This window comes from Rhinichthys klamathensis, unplaced genomic scaffold (assembly GCF_029890125.1).
Source record: "Rhinichthys klamathensis goyatoka isolate OS25496 unplaced genomic scaffold, OSU_Roscu_1.1 h1tg000003l_1, whole genome shotgun sequence".
In the NCBI taxonomy this organism is placed as follows: domain Eukaryota; kingdom Metazoa; phylum Chordata; class Actinopteri; order Cypriniformes; family Leuciscidae; genus Rhinichthys; species Rhinichthys klamathensis.
The window spans coordinates 4,212,620-4,228,701 of NW_026606556.1; the positions used below are offsets into that span (position 1 = coordinate 4,212,620).

At 37.6% G+C, this 16,082-nt stretch overlaps 1 protein-coding gene across 1 annotated transcript; it reads right to left on the reverse strand.

Moving 5' to 3' along the window:
• Positions 1 to 6,415: 6,415 nt before the first annotated feature.
• Positions 6,416 to 9,705, reverse strand: LOC130084387 (uncharacterized). The gene is made up of 4 exons (XM_056249794.1): positions 9,007 to 9,705; positions 8,716 to 8,871; positions 6,974 to 7,066; positions 6,416 to 6,861 (listed from the first exon to the last, which is right to left on the reverse strand). Exons 1-4 carry the CDS (start codon positions 9,673 to 9,675, stop codon positions 6,547 to 6,549), a joined length of 1,233 nt encoding a protein of 410 aa, XP_056105769.1. The 5' UTR covers positions 9,676 to 9,705; the 3' UTR covers positions 6,416 to 6,546.
• Between the last annotated feature and the right edge of the window lie 6,377 nt (positions 9,706 to 16,082).

Below are 16,082 nucleotides of genomic sequence, written 5' to 3' on the forward strand. Positions count from 1 at the left end.
CGGCCCAGCCTGACCCCGACTCTACCTCCAGCGGCCCCCAGTTAATTTGAGTTTGAGACCCCTGATTTACAGCATTACTGGAGAATCAGCCCAGAGCACAAAGAAAAGCAGACCAACGCGTCAAGACACTCAATGCCTGCTGGGACAATTTTAGGGTATAATCTTATGCTTCACTGCTTGATTATTATTTTTATTATTTCTTGACCAACATGCAAGAAGTCATCATATTGTCAAGGAAATTATAAAACAGGTAATGATATCTGCATAACTGTGTATGATCAGCATTTTTATTTTATGTAAAGATTTGTATTATTTTTTTATTTCAGATATTTTGACTTTTGAATAAAAAGTCGGAATATAAAGATCAATGAGTAAAAAATCACTATACTCCATTTGTTAGTTTTTTTCCTTGAACATTTTAAAGTGTTTGATGAAAATGAAGTGTCTTAGGCTATTTTTTTTAAATAGTTATAATTAATGAAAGTGTAGCAATGTAGTAATATTGTTATTATTAATCTTTCATTCACCGATATGTCAATCCACTGATTAATTATCGAGTGTTACCATGATGTACAGGGTAGCCTATTCGAACTGAAAAGAAGGCTATTATAATAGACACACACACACACACACACACACACACTCCCTCTCTCTCCCTCACAGACTACTGTAATTCAGTAATGCAATATTGAATGGTTCTTTTTGATGGATCGGTTTTGGTCATTCTTGGTTCGTTGTCCATCAGATTCTTGCAGCAAAACTGGCACATCAAAAAGACACGTTCCCATAGACCGAATTACAGCCTCCGAAAATAAATAAATGAGGAGGCCACTGGCCTCGGGTCAGAGGTTTATCACTCTTCTGCTATGCGAGTGGAATTTGTGACTCTCTGCCTTGTCTCAACTTGCAGCTCACATATTTACCTAAAGTAGTCGTGACCTTTTCACCTTCGGTTTCAGTCATGTGACACACAGGGATTTAATACTGTATCAAAGTCTCTCTCAAGAGGTCTCTGCATTCATACCGAATTAAAATGAAATTAATAATAGGGATTTTGTCTTCATTAGATGATTTATCTTCACAGATTTGCTGATTTGCATATAGCAATTGCATATTAAGACACTCTAAATAATTATTTCCAATGGAATATTGTGATTAATTGCTTCAAGGGTATTGCGACAAACACAACCTTGTAGGCTACTAACAAAGCGGTGTAAGAGATACAATAACATTATAATAATTTATTATTACAAAGTAAGTGGAATGCATTCGTTAATATAATTGTTAAGAGTTATTTTCCGTAGGTGCTACTTTCAACTCAATGTGAGTTTCTGTATTTGCTCGCTGAATAGCCTTTAATTATATATTTTGTTGAAATGTTATAGACACATATTTTTCTATTGATAAAATAATATTACTTCACTTCCGCAATCGTGCAAAAGTTCTCATAACTTGATAGGCTCTTTTAGTTTGCTCATTGAATGTGTGTTGCGTTTATCTTTCGCCCCTAACAGCAGATGCATATACTTCACTGTCTCACCGGGATCAAAGCGAAGAGAGAACATAAGTGGTTATTGTAAGCGAAACATAATACCTCATAACATAAAAGAGAGCGGAGAGATGATGCTGCTGAGTGCGTTTTGGCATTCATCGAGACTTTTGGGCAGGTGGGGGTCGGTGAGCTCTCATTAAAGCCTAACACACACAACGGCTATTATTGGATCGGATCTCAGCAGGTGAAGATGGGAGCCGGGCTGGCGCACCTTTCCCTGACATCCGAGGCTGCTTTGCCGGCTCTTGTCCTTCGTAAGCTGCAGCCGTGGTGACCTTGATAGTGATCGAGAGAGAAAGTGAGAGAGCGGTTCAGAGATACTACGCGGTTCTGTTGCACGATGCCCCGATTGTAACATAGCAGCGCTCCTTAGCCTACTTTTGCCATTTAAACAGACAAATAAGCCTACCACATTTCCCACGAATTAATAATAATAATAATAGGCTACACTGTAAAAAAAAAAAAAAAAAAAAAAAAAAAGATTGTTGGTTTAACTTAAAAAAGTAAGATGCTTGCCATAAAATGTTGTGTTCTTTGAAATTAAAAAATGTGAGTTAATACAACGGATATTGGTTTAAAGCTCTAAATATTATGTTATCTGAACCATATTAATTATCTAAGTTGATTTGACAAAAGAAAAAAAGTTGTGATAAATAATGAAAATATGTTTTACAGTGTAATATGTATGTAACAACTTTCACATTTAGAGATACACTTTTCCAACGTGCGCGTCATTGTATTTGCAGGAACCTACACGCCGTCTCATTAATATCTATATTATTATCCGATGTCAGCAGCTCTTCTGTGTCATAGCTAAGAGCTTAAATAAATATATGGATATTTTTCCTATGGCGTTGTCGCCATTCAAAACACTTAAAAATAGGCTAATGCCATAGCGTAAAATATAAAGAGAAACTGCACACACACACACACACACAATAAAATAAAAACACATAAAAATAATTATGTTATTATTATTATTATTATTTCTGGTACATGCAGGCTTATTGATAATTCATTCTCATGTCTCTTCATGTGTTGCTATCAGTGGGAAAGCTACTATTGTTCGTCATGCATGGCAAAGGACGCATGTGTTTGCGTCGTGGCTCACCAGCTCTCCCTCTGGAAGCTCAAACACTACATTATTGCTTAATTTGCGTGCTTTATTTTGGACTCAATTTCTTTAAACCATCAAGTGCACTTTGAAGGGGGAAAACAGAAGTCACTTGGTGTTTTTAAATATATTCTTCAAGTCCGCTCTGGCACAAACAATAAATAGGCTTTTCGTGCGTTCAGTCCTCATAAACAGTCTAAACCTCATTTAAAATTTTAATTTTGTGCTTTTTTTTTTTGCATTCAAAATGTCTCTTTACGCACGTAAAAAAAATGTTGTAATTGTGTCGAAATGTTGTTCATCATTTTTATACTGTTTGTTTTTACGAGGTTACACAAAACAGCTATTCTCTATTCTGTGTATCAAATATTTTTTTCTTTAATTGTGGAGTACGAAGCTGTATAATAAGCGCTTATTGAATTGAACGGACAAGAAAGCAATCCTGCATCCTCTGACCCCCGAAAGCAGCCCGCTTTCATTGATCACCCCCTTATGAGATAATGCAATTACAAACATCAATAAGGAGCTGCGAGGGGAATCATTACGTGCTGACAGTGATAGATGATAGTGCAGAAAATAGCGCGTTTCTCTCCAACAATCCTGGAGCCCAGGGGCTTTCAGGGGTGGGCGAAGTCACCAAGGAAACAGATGACATCCAAAATGGCCCTGCAGTTTTGGACAGTCCATCTCTTTTCTCCAGACTTCTCTCTGTTATAGTCCACCAGCTGCCACACAACATTATTCTATGTGCTAACACGCTTGAGACGTTAGTGAAACAAAGTTGCAATTGCATTCAGACACATCAGGCATCGCTTTCTCACATTTCTGTCTATTTATTGGTCTTGCAATTTTATATAAATCGACCTGACTGTTCATTTATTTAGGCTATTGTTTATTTGTTTGGGGCTTTATGGTGTGATTGCCGAAATGTATATCTTAAATTGGTCGTCTGTGAGACCTTCAAAATAAACAAGAAACTAAAACGCATGATTTGATTCGGTTAGTTAAAAAGAAAGTGACATAGACTATTTACTATATCGTAAAAATAATGTTATAGCTACTTCACTTGAACAACGTGAAATGTTGCTTGGTCTTTACAACTCTTTCATTCTTGCATTGTATTGATTACAATTGCATTGCAATACTGTAAAATGATGATTTGTTTTAGGCTAGAACCTCAGTGGTTTAAATAAATATATATTTATAAGTAGGCTACATCGATTTTTATTATAGTTGTTATTATTATTTAAGGCTTATTTTATGTTGCATTTGCAAGTAAAATAAGTAATACAGTGTGGGGCAATGTTATTGTGCTTATGTTTTGTTTCTGCGGTATTTCTCACTAACATACAAAAAGTCTCTCTCTCTCACACACACACACACACACACACACACACACACACACACACACACACACACACACACACACACACACACACACACACACACACACACACACACACACACACACACACACACACACACACACACACACACACACACACACACACACGTAATGGGGACTTTAAATAGACATAATGATTTTTATACTGTACAAACTGTATATTCTATCCCCTTACACTAACCCTACCCCTAAACCAACCAATCAAACTCTCTGCATTATTACATTTCCAAAAAACATCACTTAGTAGGCTAAATGATTTATAAGCTGTTTTCCTCATGTGGACCAAAAAAATGTCCCCACAAGGACAAGGATTTTGTGGGGACAATGTGACCCCATAATGTAGCCTAGGGTTTACCAGTCCACCCCCACCACACACACACACTTCATGGAGCAGTGGACAAACATGACCAATGAATGGAGAGTGGACCACATTTGCATCTACCACTGCCACTGCTGCGTACTGCGAAGACACATGACCCTTTGTAAAAGTTTTCAAACTGAAGCAAAACTACTCGAGTACAGAGTACAGATGACAGAAACATGCAACAGCCCAGCCCATGCTGCTCTTTATGGGAGGCAGAAAGTCCTGTTTGGGCACCTCTGTGCTTATGGAACAAATTTCTTTCAGTCATTACTCACAGAGTTCAGTATGTGGTCAAAGCCAGATAAAAGCTTTCTTCTTTCTTCTTAAACAACAGATGGAAAAGGCGTCGTCTTTATATGTCTTTGACTGCGGGTAAATGAAGAAAATCAATAATCATGTTCATTTGCAAAGGTCACGAAACGCTCATTAAGAAACTTGTTTACCCAGTGAGTAAGTGAGAACAGAACAGAATTAACAGCAAACTGATCTTTCTAAACTAATGTTCTGTAGTGTAGGCCATGATGTCTGATAGGTCTACTAAAATTCATATATTTGACATAGCTACGGTTTTAGCCTAGCTGTGCGTTGGCAGTAACTATATGCCATATTAAGTATAGCTACACTACGCTTATTATACACGTATTACTGTTAGCCTTCATATTTTAGCCAACACATTAAAATAATTAATTCCAACAACAACAATATCAATGCTCCAAAATAATAAAGCTAAATAATGCTTATTAATATTAATGTTATATATTGTACATTAATATTACTCAGTAGTAGCGTAGCCATGGTAACATAAACATAGGCTAGTGTGACAAAAACACTAAAAGTTAGCTCCTTTATTTTTACATAAAATTATCAAAAATGTTTTTTATTTTTATTAATTAATTTAGTATTTCAGTCTATAATGAAATCCCTGGATAAACTTCAAGATATTAAATATGCCCCTGAAGGACAGTTTTCCACACTGTAAAAAGTGAACAGTTGGATCAACCTAAAAAAATTACTTCAATTGGTAACACCTAAATTTTTTTAGTTTTCTCAACTTAAATTATCACGTTTTATCAACTTAATTTCACTAGGTCAAGGACACTTATATTATTTGAGTTCATTCAATCCTGTTATTTACATTAGTCTGACTTAATTTCACTGCATTCCAACTTAAATGTATTACTTTTTCCTACAGTTGGTTCAACTTAAAAAAATTACTTCAATTGGTAACACCTAAAAAAATGACGTTTTCTCAACTTAAATTATTATATTTTCTCAACTTAATTTCACTAGGTCAATCACAGTATCACACAATAATCAAATTGCTTTAGACATATTTATTAACATTAATTCATTGTATACACCATCAGTATTTTCCATATTACAAACTTTGAGAAATCATTACAAACTGTTCATATTTGTTGTGCCAATGAAATTTAATTTACTGACACACTTCACATCCATTCCATTAACAGTCTTTTTGCAAAGTGGTCTTTGCACTGCATCTTGCTCAAAACTGAGCCACGAATACATTTATAAAAATAAATATAAAAACAGTGGTTATGCCCTTAAATGAGCCACCTAAAAACTATTAAAGGGATAGTTCACCCAAAAATGGTTCCAAGTTGTTCCAAACCTGCATGAGTTTCTTTCTTCTGCTGAACACAAAAGAAGATGTGTTGAAGAATGTTGGTAACCAGACAGTTGACGGCACCCATTGACTTCCATAGCAGGGAAAAACAAATACTGGAAGTCAATGGGTGCCGTCAACTGTCTGGTTACCAACATTCTTCAACACATCTTCTTTTGTGTTCAGCAGAAGAAAGAAACTCATGTAGGTTTGGAACAACTTGAACCATTTTTGGGTGAACTATCCCTTTAATATATTCTTAAAATAGAACCATATAAGTGTATGAGAAAAGTGCTTTAGAAAAGCTTACAGGCAATGCCCTAAATTTGAAGTGAACCAATCAACTACAGATTCGAACATCCAACTACACATTCAAACTAGACATATGAATGAACAAATGGATAGTCTACAAACATAAGAAAACAAATTAAACATTTTTTCAAACACAGACTAGGCATATGCACATTCAAACATTACTGCAAGTTCACTGTAGTTTACTGAAAAGACTTTGAACTTTTGGTGACATTTTGTGCTGATCAAGCTGCAAGAGAACTTTCTGGAATACCTCGAATGTCAAACGAAGTGGTTTTGGGTAAGCCAGATTGATGATGTATATCATCCCGAGAAGCAAGGCACAAGCTGATGTGAACGACGGCAGTTCATTCAAAACTTTAACACCCTCAATGATGATACCTATGTCAGCCGGTGGTTCATGATGTTCTCCCCCCTCCTTCCGAATAACATACACCGCCATGGTGAGCTGCTCCAGCTCACCCTCACAATCATCTCGCTGGTTCTCCTAAAGTAGTGTACATTAAACAAAATACATTTTGCGTTCATAACTACAAAACCCAAATTTAAACTTTCTGAAAAATCAAAATCGAAATAGAATATGCGGAATTTCAACTCACAAGGTACTCCTTGATAAGGTCTTGAGGATTTTCCCCCAGGAAAACGATGAGGGCCTTCAGGACACACTCTCTTTTCGTGTGAATATTTTCAGTCTGTGAAAAAGCAATTGTGATTATTTTTAAAATTCTGAGTAATCTGTAATAGAGAATCAGATTTCGCAAAGGACAAGAAAAGATAAACATTTACAAAACTATAAAAGTTTGTATTAATGAGTGGCCAAAATATATACATCACAGAAGTATACAAAAATCATTATTCAGATATAAACACTGATGTCTACGTTTAAAAAAAAAAAATCTTCATTTAAAATGATTTCAACGTAGAATAAATGACTTTGTTTGGTGCACATTCCAACACTTAAGACCAAATTGTAGGTGTTTAAAAGAGTTTGAGAAAACTAAGTTAAATTTAAGTTGTTACCGTTTTTGCTTTTATGGAATGTTTTAAAGGAGAACTCCGGCGCAAAATGAACCTTTGGTCTAATTACACATTGTTACCTAGTCAACCGTTATCTGAGATTTGTTTTCATGATTATCGAATGTAAATAGTTTTATCTCTAAAAACAGTTTAGCCTATAAAGCTAGTATAACGCTAGTATATTGGGCATAGATCAATGACAAATAAAAATCGCTTGTTAATACCACTAACTAGGCTGAAAATAGACCCACACTAACATGGTAGCATAATGAGGGTCCCTACCTTCAAACCGAAGCATTGAGAACTTTGTCAGTGTCCAGACAGTTTAATAAGAAGATATTTTAAACATACAGTCAACTTCGCGTATACAGGCAGAAGCCATCTTTGAAATACAGCCTTTACCAGTCGATCTACGAACGCCGATCCAAGTGCGCTGGTGAGATGTGAACGAGCTATAAGTTGTGATAAGGTGAGCGCGAACAGCAGGCTTGGATCGGCGTTCGTAGATCGACTGGTAAAGGCTGTATTTCAAAGATGGCTTCTGCCTGTATACGCGAAGTTGACTGTATGTTTAAAATATCTTCTTATTAAACTGTCTGGACACTGACAAAGTTCTCAATGCTTCGGTTTGAAGGTAGGGACCCTCATTATGCTACCGTGTTAGTGTGGGTCTATTTTCAGCCTTGTTAGTGGTATTAACAAGCGATTTTTATTTGTCATTACACTATGCCCAATATACTAGCGTTATACTAGCTTTATAGGCTAAACTGTTTTTAGAGATAAAACTATTTACATTCGATAATCATGAAAACAAATCTCAGATAACGGTTGACTAGGTAACAATGTGTAATTAGACCAAAGGTTCATTTTGCAACGGAGTTCTCCTTTAAGTTTTGTTTAGTCATTGAGCAGTGTAGACATCCTTCAGTGTCACTATAATTGTCATTTCAGTTATTAAGGCAGACTTTAAAAGCAGAAGGAAGAGCCATTCTAAGCTTTTTTAATTTATTTAACTCGTTTTTTTAATGACAAAAACTAAATTGTTTTTCAGTCATCACAACTGTTATAACACTGGTTATTCAATAAACAGATATTACTGTTACTAAACTCAGCTCAAAAGAAATTTAAATTCCGAATTGATCCATATCGTGATACGTATCGTATCGTGGCTTTAGTATCGTGATGCGTATCGTATCGCGACATTGTTGGTGATACACAGCCCTAGTTATGACACTTTCAAATTTCAAGTAAATGTTACTGTTAAACATACTGCGACTAAAATAAGATTGTGTAGTTGATATTAATGTAAAACACACAGACGTACCTGATCCAAAATCTGAAGAATTTCTGCAGTCTTCTCACGGGTTGCACCTCCTTTTAAACGGATTACTCTAATTAGTTGACTCATGTGCACATCTAACTGGGCAAGGAACGTGTCTTCTAGTGGAACAGCCATAAGCCTATGGAACTCTGCATTGATCTGAAATCAAAAACAAAAAAACAAAAACAAAAAAGTGTCAACAACAGTCAAACTGCACAAGCAAAATTTTATTATATCAACTCAAATAATGTATTTAGCCAGTAAAACTAGAACTTTAACTTCTTTTTTCAATACCTCGTAATGTCTGAAAAGCGCAGGCCACCTCGCCTTGAAATCCCTAACACTGGGCTCCTGGTTCACTACCTCCTGCCGTCTGTAAGCAAACGTGAGAGCCATTTTCTCCTTGACAACCCTTTCATTTTTCCTTTTTTCAGCCTCTGTTAAAAGTTCAAGTCTTTCTTTTTCAAGACTCTCACAAGTCTGTCCAACAGGAAGGGAAGGGTAAAAGTTTGCTTCTGCACGTTTCGGCTTCTTCATTTTTTTTGCAGGGAAACCATCTGTCGCTGCTTTGGCTTTCAGCGAGTTAACAGACACCTCTACACACCCCTGCATTTTGAGTTGGGTCCTGTAATTTCCCATTTTATACTTCAGTCGCTGTTTCCAACCAGACCATACACTGAAAGAGCCAGGTTCTTTCAGACAAGGGTACTTCTTGATCAAGGCCTCTGCGACTATGTAGAAGTGTGTGTCCTCTGGGTAGGCCTTGTATTTGAAAATTTCCTCTGCAAGTCTATTTAGGATATCAGACTTTGTACGAGAGCTGAGAGTAAGCAGTTTCCCGCTTGTAAGGTATTCAGCATTTCCATGCTCTAGCTGGAGTTCAGTCTCAAAGGAAAATTGAGGAATTGCAAAGTCTTTTGGCCACTGCTCTTTTCGTGAAAAAACAGATTCAGGGGATGACATTTTTAGTGTGACACTTGATGTGTCATTTGATGCCATAGAAACGGTGTCATTTGAAGCCATAGAAACTGTGTCATCTAAGTCAAATGAAGTGGAATGAGACAATACAGCCTCAGTGGTACTGAGATCTGTAGTGGTTTGATGAAGAATGACCTTGACTGTTCCCAAATCCTTAAGGTCAGTGGTAGAATTCAGATTGAAGAAATCACTGCCAAAATCTTGATCCATGTACTGAAGTCTGATGTTGCTCTTTATGCCAAAGGTCGTCTTAATTGAGCAGTGAAGGTCTTCAAGTGACTCCGGTATGCCACTAGGAAGGCTGAGTTTTTCAATGTTGTTCTCCCCTAAAACCACCTTCAGTCTTGCAGGTTTTGATACAGCCATGGCAATCTGCAAGACAGAAGTTACTCAATTAGTATGTGCCAAATGGGAAGACATTACATCTTTTTAATATGTAAACATTCAGAATACTGAACATTCATACTAAACATAAATTCAGAATGTTTATCTTTTTGCAATTTTTCCAGCAGCTAACCCTTTAACAATTTCAATTCACCATACATGCCTGCAGTCACATTTACTGCTAGTGGGTTTGGCATTAAAGTTTGTTCATCTTAAGTTGGCTCAATCTTAAGTTTCTCAAGCGACAAGAATACATTTGTGCGAACAAAACAAACAAAAATAACGACTTTATTCAAGTATTCATTTCCTTCTTTGTGGGCCTCGAGTGAGTTCACGTAGTGTAACAGCGTAGAGCTTCTGGTTGAACGTCACACTCATCACACACATGACCAGCGTCGGCCAATAGTGAGGCTACGTGTGACGTACAACACAGAAGCTCTACGCAATTATACTACGTGACTATCTAGAGGCCAAGAGAGAAGGAAATGAATACTTGAATAAAGTCGTTATTTTTGTTTGTTTTTTTGCACACAAAAAGTATTCTCGTCACTTGATAAACTTAACATTGAGCCACTGTAGTCACTTGGACTATTTTAACAATGTCTTTAATAACGTTTCTGGGCCGGCAAGTTTCAATCCCTTAGAAGCCTATGGAGGAGTGATCCAGCTCTCGGATTTAATCAGAAATATCTTCATTTGTGTTCCGAAGATGAACGAAAGTCTTACAGGGTTTGAACAACATGAGGGCGAATAATTACTGACAGAATTTTCATTTTAGGGTGAACTATCCCTTTAAATAGCCAACTAGATACTGACATCACAATTATAACTCTTAACTCAAAATATCATCAAAATAGCAGGGTCTTTTTTCTCTGGACAAAATCATAGGCCTTACCATTTATAAATGGACATATCTTTTAAGGGTAACAAGACGCATTCCTCCAACTCTGTAATCAGCCAGGGGATATATATCTTGCAGTTCCTGAGGCTCAATAAGGTCCACTTCCTTAACGGATGATGTTTCGAGTTTATAACCTCTGTAGTGTTCAATATACCACCCACTGAGTCTCTTGACAATGAAGATCAATCTTTGTTCTATAGTAACCATTTGGATTATTTCACAAAAGTCTGGCAGTCCTCCAACAGATCCATGAATCAAGATCATCCCCCTTTTGTAGTTCAAACCATTATGTGTCACATTGTTAGCTAGGTGCACGGTGTCCACATTTAAAAACTTGTCTCTCAATCCACTGGAGATCCCTTTGTCAAGGACATCAATGTGAACTGTGGAAGCATCTGACACTTCTAGTCGATGCCTGGGAAAAGAACATGTATACAAGTGATGTGCCATCTGATACTGATGTCTCTCAGAAAGCGAAAGGAGCACATTTCTGAAGTTCTTTATATTTCTTGCAACTCGCTTAAAAAAACTGTGTTTCGCTTCAAAACGCATAGTCCATAACGCAACAAGCGGTCCATATTGACGAATCAGGTGTGGATAATGTTCCAAGAAGTGGTGTTTAGGTTTGAGATCAAAGTCAGGGAAAACCTCTTGAAACCGAATTCTGTGCTCTGAAATCTTGAAACTGAGATAAGCAATGGATTCCTCTGTATGAATTGGAGAAACAACTAGATCAACAATATCCTTCAAGTCCGTTAAAACATGCCAAGCTGGTTCTTCACAGGGGACTTTCTGACCAATCAACAAAGGTACAAATCGGATTAAACTCCAGTTCTCATGAGCATTCCCTCCAACAGTTTTTTTTGATCCAAAATGAAGAGGGATTGGATGAGGTTTATTTGTTTTGTCCGTCCCCTTAAAATCGAAAGATGTTATTGCTGCATTCAGTTCAAGTAAGGTGAAGTATTTTTTTTTAATAAATACACTAAGACAAAGCGACAACTCAAAAGGTACAATTCCTTCAAAAAGATCATGGACAATGTCCGGTGGGAACCCAGATGTCACGTCAAAATATGAAAGGTGTTTCGACAAAGTACATTGTTTCTTTACACCATAATAGTTTGCCAGTCCATTGTCCTGAAGTTGTCTTAGATGTTCTTCATGAATTTCTTTGGTCCTGAGACAAAAACTTCCACTGTTCACTTCTGTTGTCTGAATTTGAACTTTTTCCGCAGTGCAAAATCTACACACATAAGACCCTGTGAAATTTTCAACGAATCCAGCAATACTGTGGGCCCCAAGGTTGTCAGCTATGACACACTGAACTGCCCCCTTTACTGTTCTGCCTAACTTTGACACAAAAATACCACTCTGTTCTAAAATGACAAGATCATTAATCAAAGGCTTTAACACCTTTTCATAACCAAAGGACTTTAGATCATCACTTTTGATTAAAGCAGCCAAATAGATGGAAGACAAAGATGAGTGATACAATGGTGGCAAATTGCCCAGAATCCAATAAATGCCACAGATTTTATGCTTCCGTCGTGACGTACCCAGCGGATTACAAATTTCAAATTCATCAACATATAATATCAATGAAATACTTTTCTGCTGGCATAAAAAATCATTCTCTTTGAAAAGGGCACCATCATAAAATGATTTGTAAACCTGCACAGAACCCCTTTGTTTAGTTGGTTGTTCCAGTTCATCTGTGTCTTTCAAATTCCTAGCCTGATCCAATACATTCTGGCATTCAAGAATTTGCTGCAAAGACTTTAGAATAGAAACGTACTGGAAAGTTTTCTTCTCATTGCGATCAAGTACAAATTCTACAGGTTCAACAACATTAAAGTGTCTCTTGAAGTAACTCTTTCTTCTCCACGCAGTAGAAAGCGGCCCTTTGTGTCCTAATGCTTTTTTAATAGCATTAGACTCACACAATGCGTTAGCTAATTTTTCAACGATTGATTGGTCAAACTCACAACTATGTTCCTGTAATATTTCAGTCAAAGTCTTCTGTGTGATAGGAAGCGATACAGAGCCAATCAAATAGCTCAACTCTTGTAGCAGTTCATCGATGGCTGTGTTAGATACAAGATAGATGTTTTCTAATTTTAAAAGGACCAAAGCAAGTTTAAGTTCTATTTCTTTTTCCAAGTTCACAGGATCACTGTCAATTGCAGGGTCAACATGCTCATCGCTGCAAGGTATTTCATCATCTGAAATATCACATGAAATACTTCTGAATGACTCACTGCCAGAGTTTAAAATTTTGTTTTCAACAATCCCATGCTTGAAATCACTTGCTCCAGAGTGTCTTCTATGTTTGTGACTTTTAAAATTCACATAAACATTAGTTTTGTAGGTACAGTCCTTGTACATACATGTTATGGTCTCCTTGTTTTTCAGATGGTGAAAGATGTGTTGAAAATAATCCTTTTCGGCTGAAAGTTGATGAAAACAAATATGACAGCTGAAAGTGGTTAGGGGTTCTTTGGGTAACCTTTGGACAGGGTGGTTTCTGGATAAATGGCTTAATAAAGCATTCCAAGTCTTGAATCTGCATACACAGTTTAAATAAGTGCATGGATAAGTGGATCCGCGTCCATAATGCTTGTGGTTAAGTTTGTAATGTTTGAGCAGTTCAGATCTTCTTGTATAGACCCCCCCACAGTCTTTACATTTCCACATTAAGTGCAACCCTGGAATGAAAAATAAAAATTACTCTTTACTTAAAGTAAGTTTTCTGGCAAAAACTCACTATCATGTCATCCAAACTGTGCCAATTGTATTTGAAGTGACAAGGAAACAACGCGAGATCACGCGTGTGTCAAACCGGAGTTCTCGCGCGAAACTGGAATTGTGCTGCTGTTGCGTCTGGTCAAGCAAATGTTTATGCTTTATTTCTGCTTGATATAATTGTAAATATATCTATTAAAATACTGATATTCTAGTCTATATCTCCTCCCTGAACCTCCCGCTGCCCTGTTTCTTAATCTCTTATTGGCTGTAGGTCATCGATAATGTCATTTTTTTTAATCACCGACAGGTCCAGATATTTAGCATGCCAAATATCTCACAGGCATCGGCGACTCATCTACGATACTCTAAGATCGCATCTTTGATCATTCACACTGCGTGATCATCACTCGGCGTGATCGAGCACTGATTTGCCTATGATTCCGGGCATTTGTTATTATATAACCGTGAGACCGACGGTTATAGTTGAACACCGTCATTAGAACCGCAAAAACCATGTTATTAAAATATTTTTTTACAAACATTTTTTATCATAGAGAATATTTAAATACTAATATCAGCTTACGAGGGAAACGGAGGCGGAGTTAGTGGTGCTTCGGAGGCTGCTACTGCTGGAGATGATTCGGGAGAGGTCTGTGCACCACCCCCTCCCCAAGAAGAGAAATCTTGGAGATCTCCTTAATAAACGGAGGTCTGAAATCTCTGCCCCTTTACCGATCAGAGCGCGCGCTGACACGTACGAGCGCGAAAGTGTGCGTGGCAAAAATGACGTCATTGCGGTGTGGGCAGTCGTGCGCTTTGGGTGCACGACTGCCCACACCGCAATGACGTCATTTTTGCCACGCACACTTTCGCGCTCGTACGTGTCAGCGCGCGCTCTGATCGGTAAAGGGGGAGAGATTTCAGACCTCCGTTTAAGCTTTGGGTGCAAGACCCCATTTCGCCTGCCGATGTGCACGGCTTTTTTTGTAACAGCGTGCGCTGCGCCGCATCCGAGGATGAACGACTTCAAGCCGAATCTGCCCGAGCATATATGTCTCACCGCACCGGCACCCAGTTTGCGCGTCTACATTGCAAAGTTCACTGCAAAGTTTTTTTGTTAAGGATTTGTTTACTGTGAGTGATTCATTTAATGGAAAGCACATTTCACTTCTAGTTGTCTTGCTGATTATTTTAAATAAACGTAGAGCAAGCTAATCAGTGTCTGCTCGTTTATTCAAACTAAGTTGTCCTATAGAGAGCCTAAGTCCCTCCCCTCCGCTTCCGGCTCATGGGACCTTATTTCGGAAAAAATATGCATGGTAGTCAATGGCGAGAGACAACTTATCTTTTATTCCGTCTGAACTGTGCCCTGAATTACACATATGATGTTTGTCAATTTGAAAGATAACTATGAAAGTAAAGAAAGTCGCAGTTTGTCATAAAACAGAAGAGTATGTGAAAATCGCTCAATGAACTACATCTCTCGTCTCGCACTATGTACGTCACCGAGCTTGTGTGTGTGCAGTCTGGTACAAAACACACATGACGGCGTAACGTTACGATTATAACGTTAGACTATAGAAAAGATGACAGACGTTAGCTTCATTCATTGAGAAAAAAGGTAAGACGTCACATGCTCTCCTTTTGGGTTTGTAGTCTTTGTAATTACGTATTTTCACAGTCTTATACCTCAACAGTTTTACATCAAACTGCGACTTTCTTGACTTTAAAATGTATCTTTTAAATTGACAAACATCATATGTGTAATTCAGGGCACAATTCAAACGGGATCAAAATGTTTGTTGTCTCTCGCCATTGACTACCATACAATATTTTTCCGGGCGCACCGGATTATAAGGCGCATAAGATACTGCAGTCAAACGTTTGACTGGGTTTGCGTTAATGCATCCACTAGATGTGCTAGATGTCAACAAATGTCAACAAAACAGTCAGATAAAGTGAAACTTTATTAAGCGTTCTGATAACTCCGTTCACTCCCATGGTAACGTTGTTCAAACATTAAAGGAGAACTCTGGTCAATTTTAACATTGAGCTCATTTTTTGTAAATTTGGAGTGCTGTCAGTACTAGACATGTGCCGGTATTCGGTAATGCGATAAATCGCGGTAATGAATATGCACGATATTGTTATCGCGGGGACTTCAAAATACCGTGAAAAATAATAGATCCGAATTTAGATTTTTAGAACGCGCATCAGCTTATTTTCCATCAACCGCTTAAAAAACAATGCGTATGCTGCGCAAAACACGTGCGCACTTTGATGTAAACAATCCCCACATCACATGTATAAGCACTGTGTGCATGCAGTGCGCACTCTAGTCTAACGTAAACAATCCTCACGT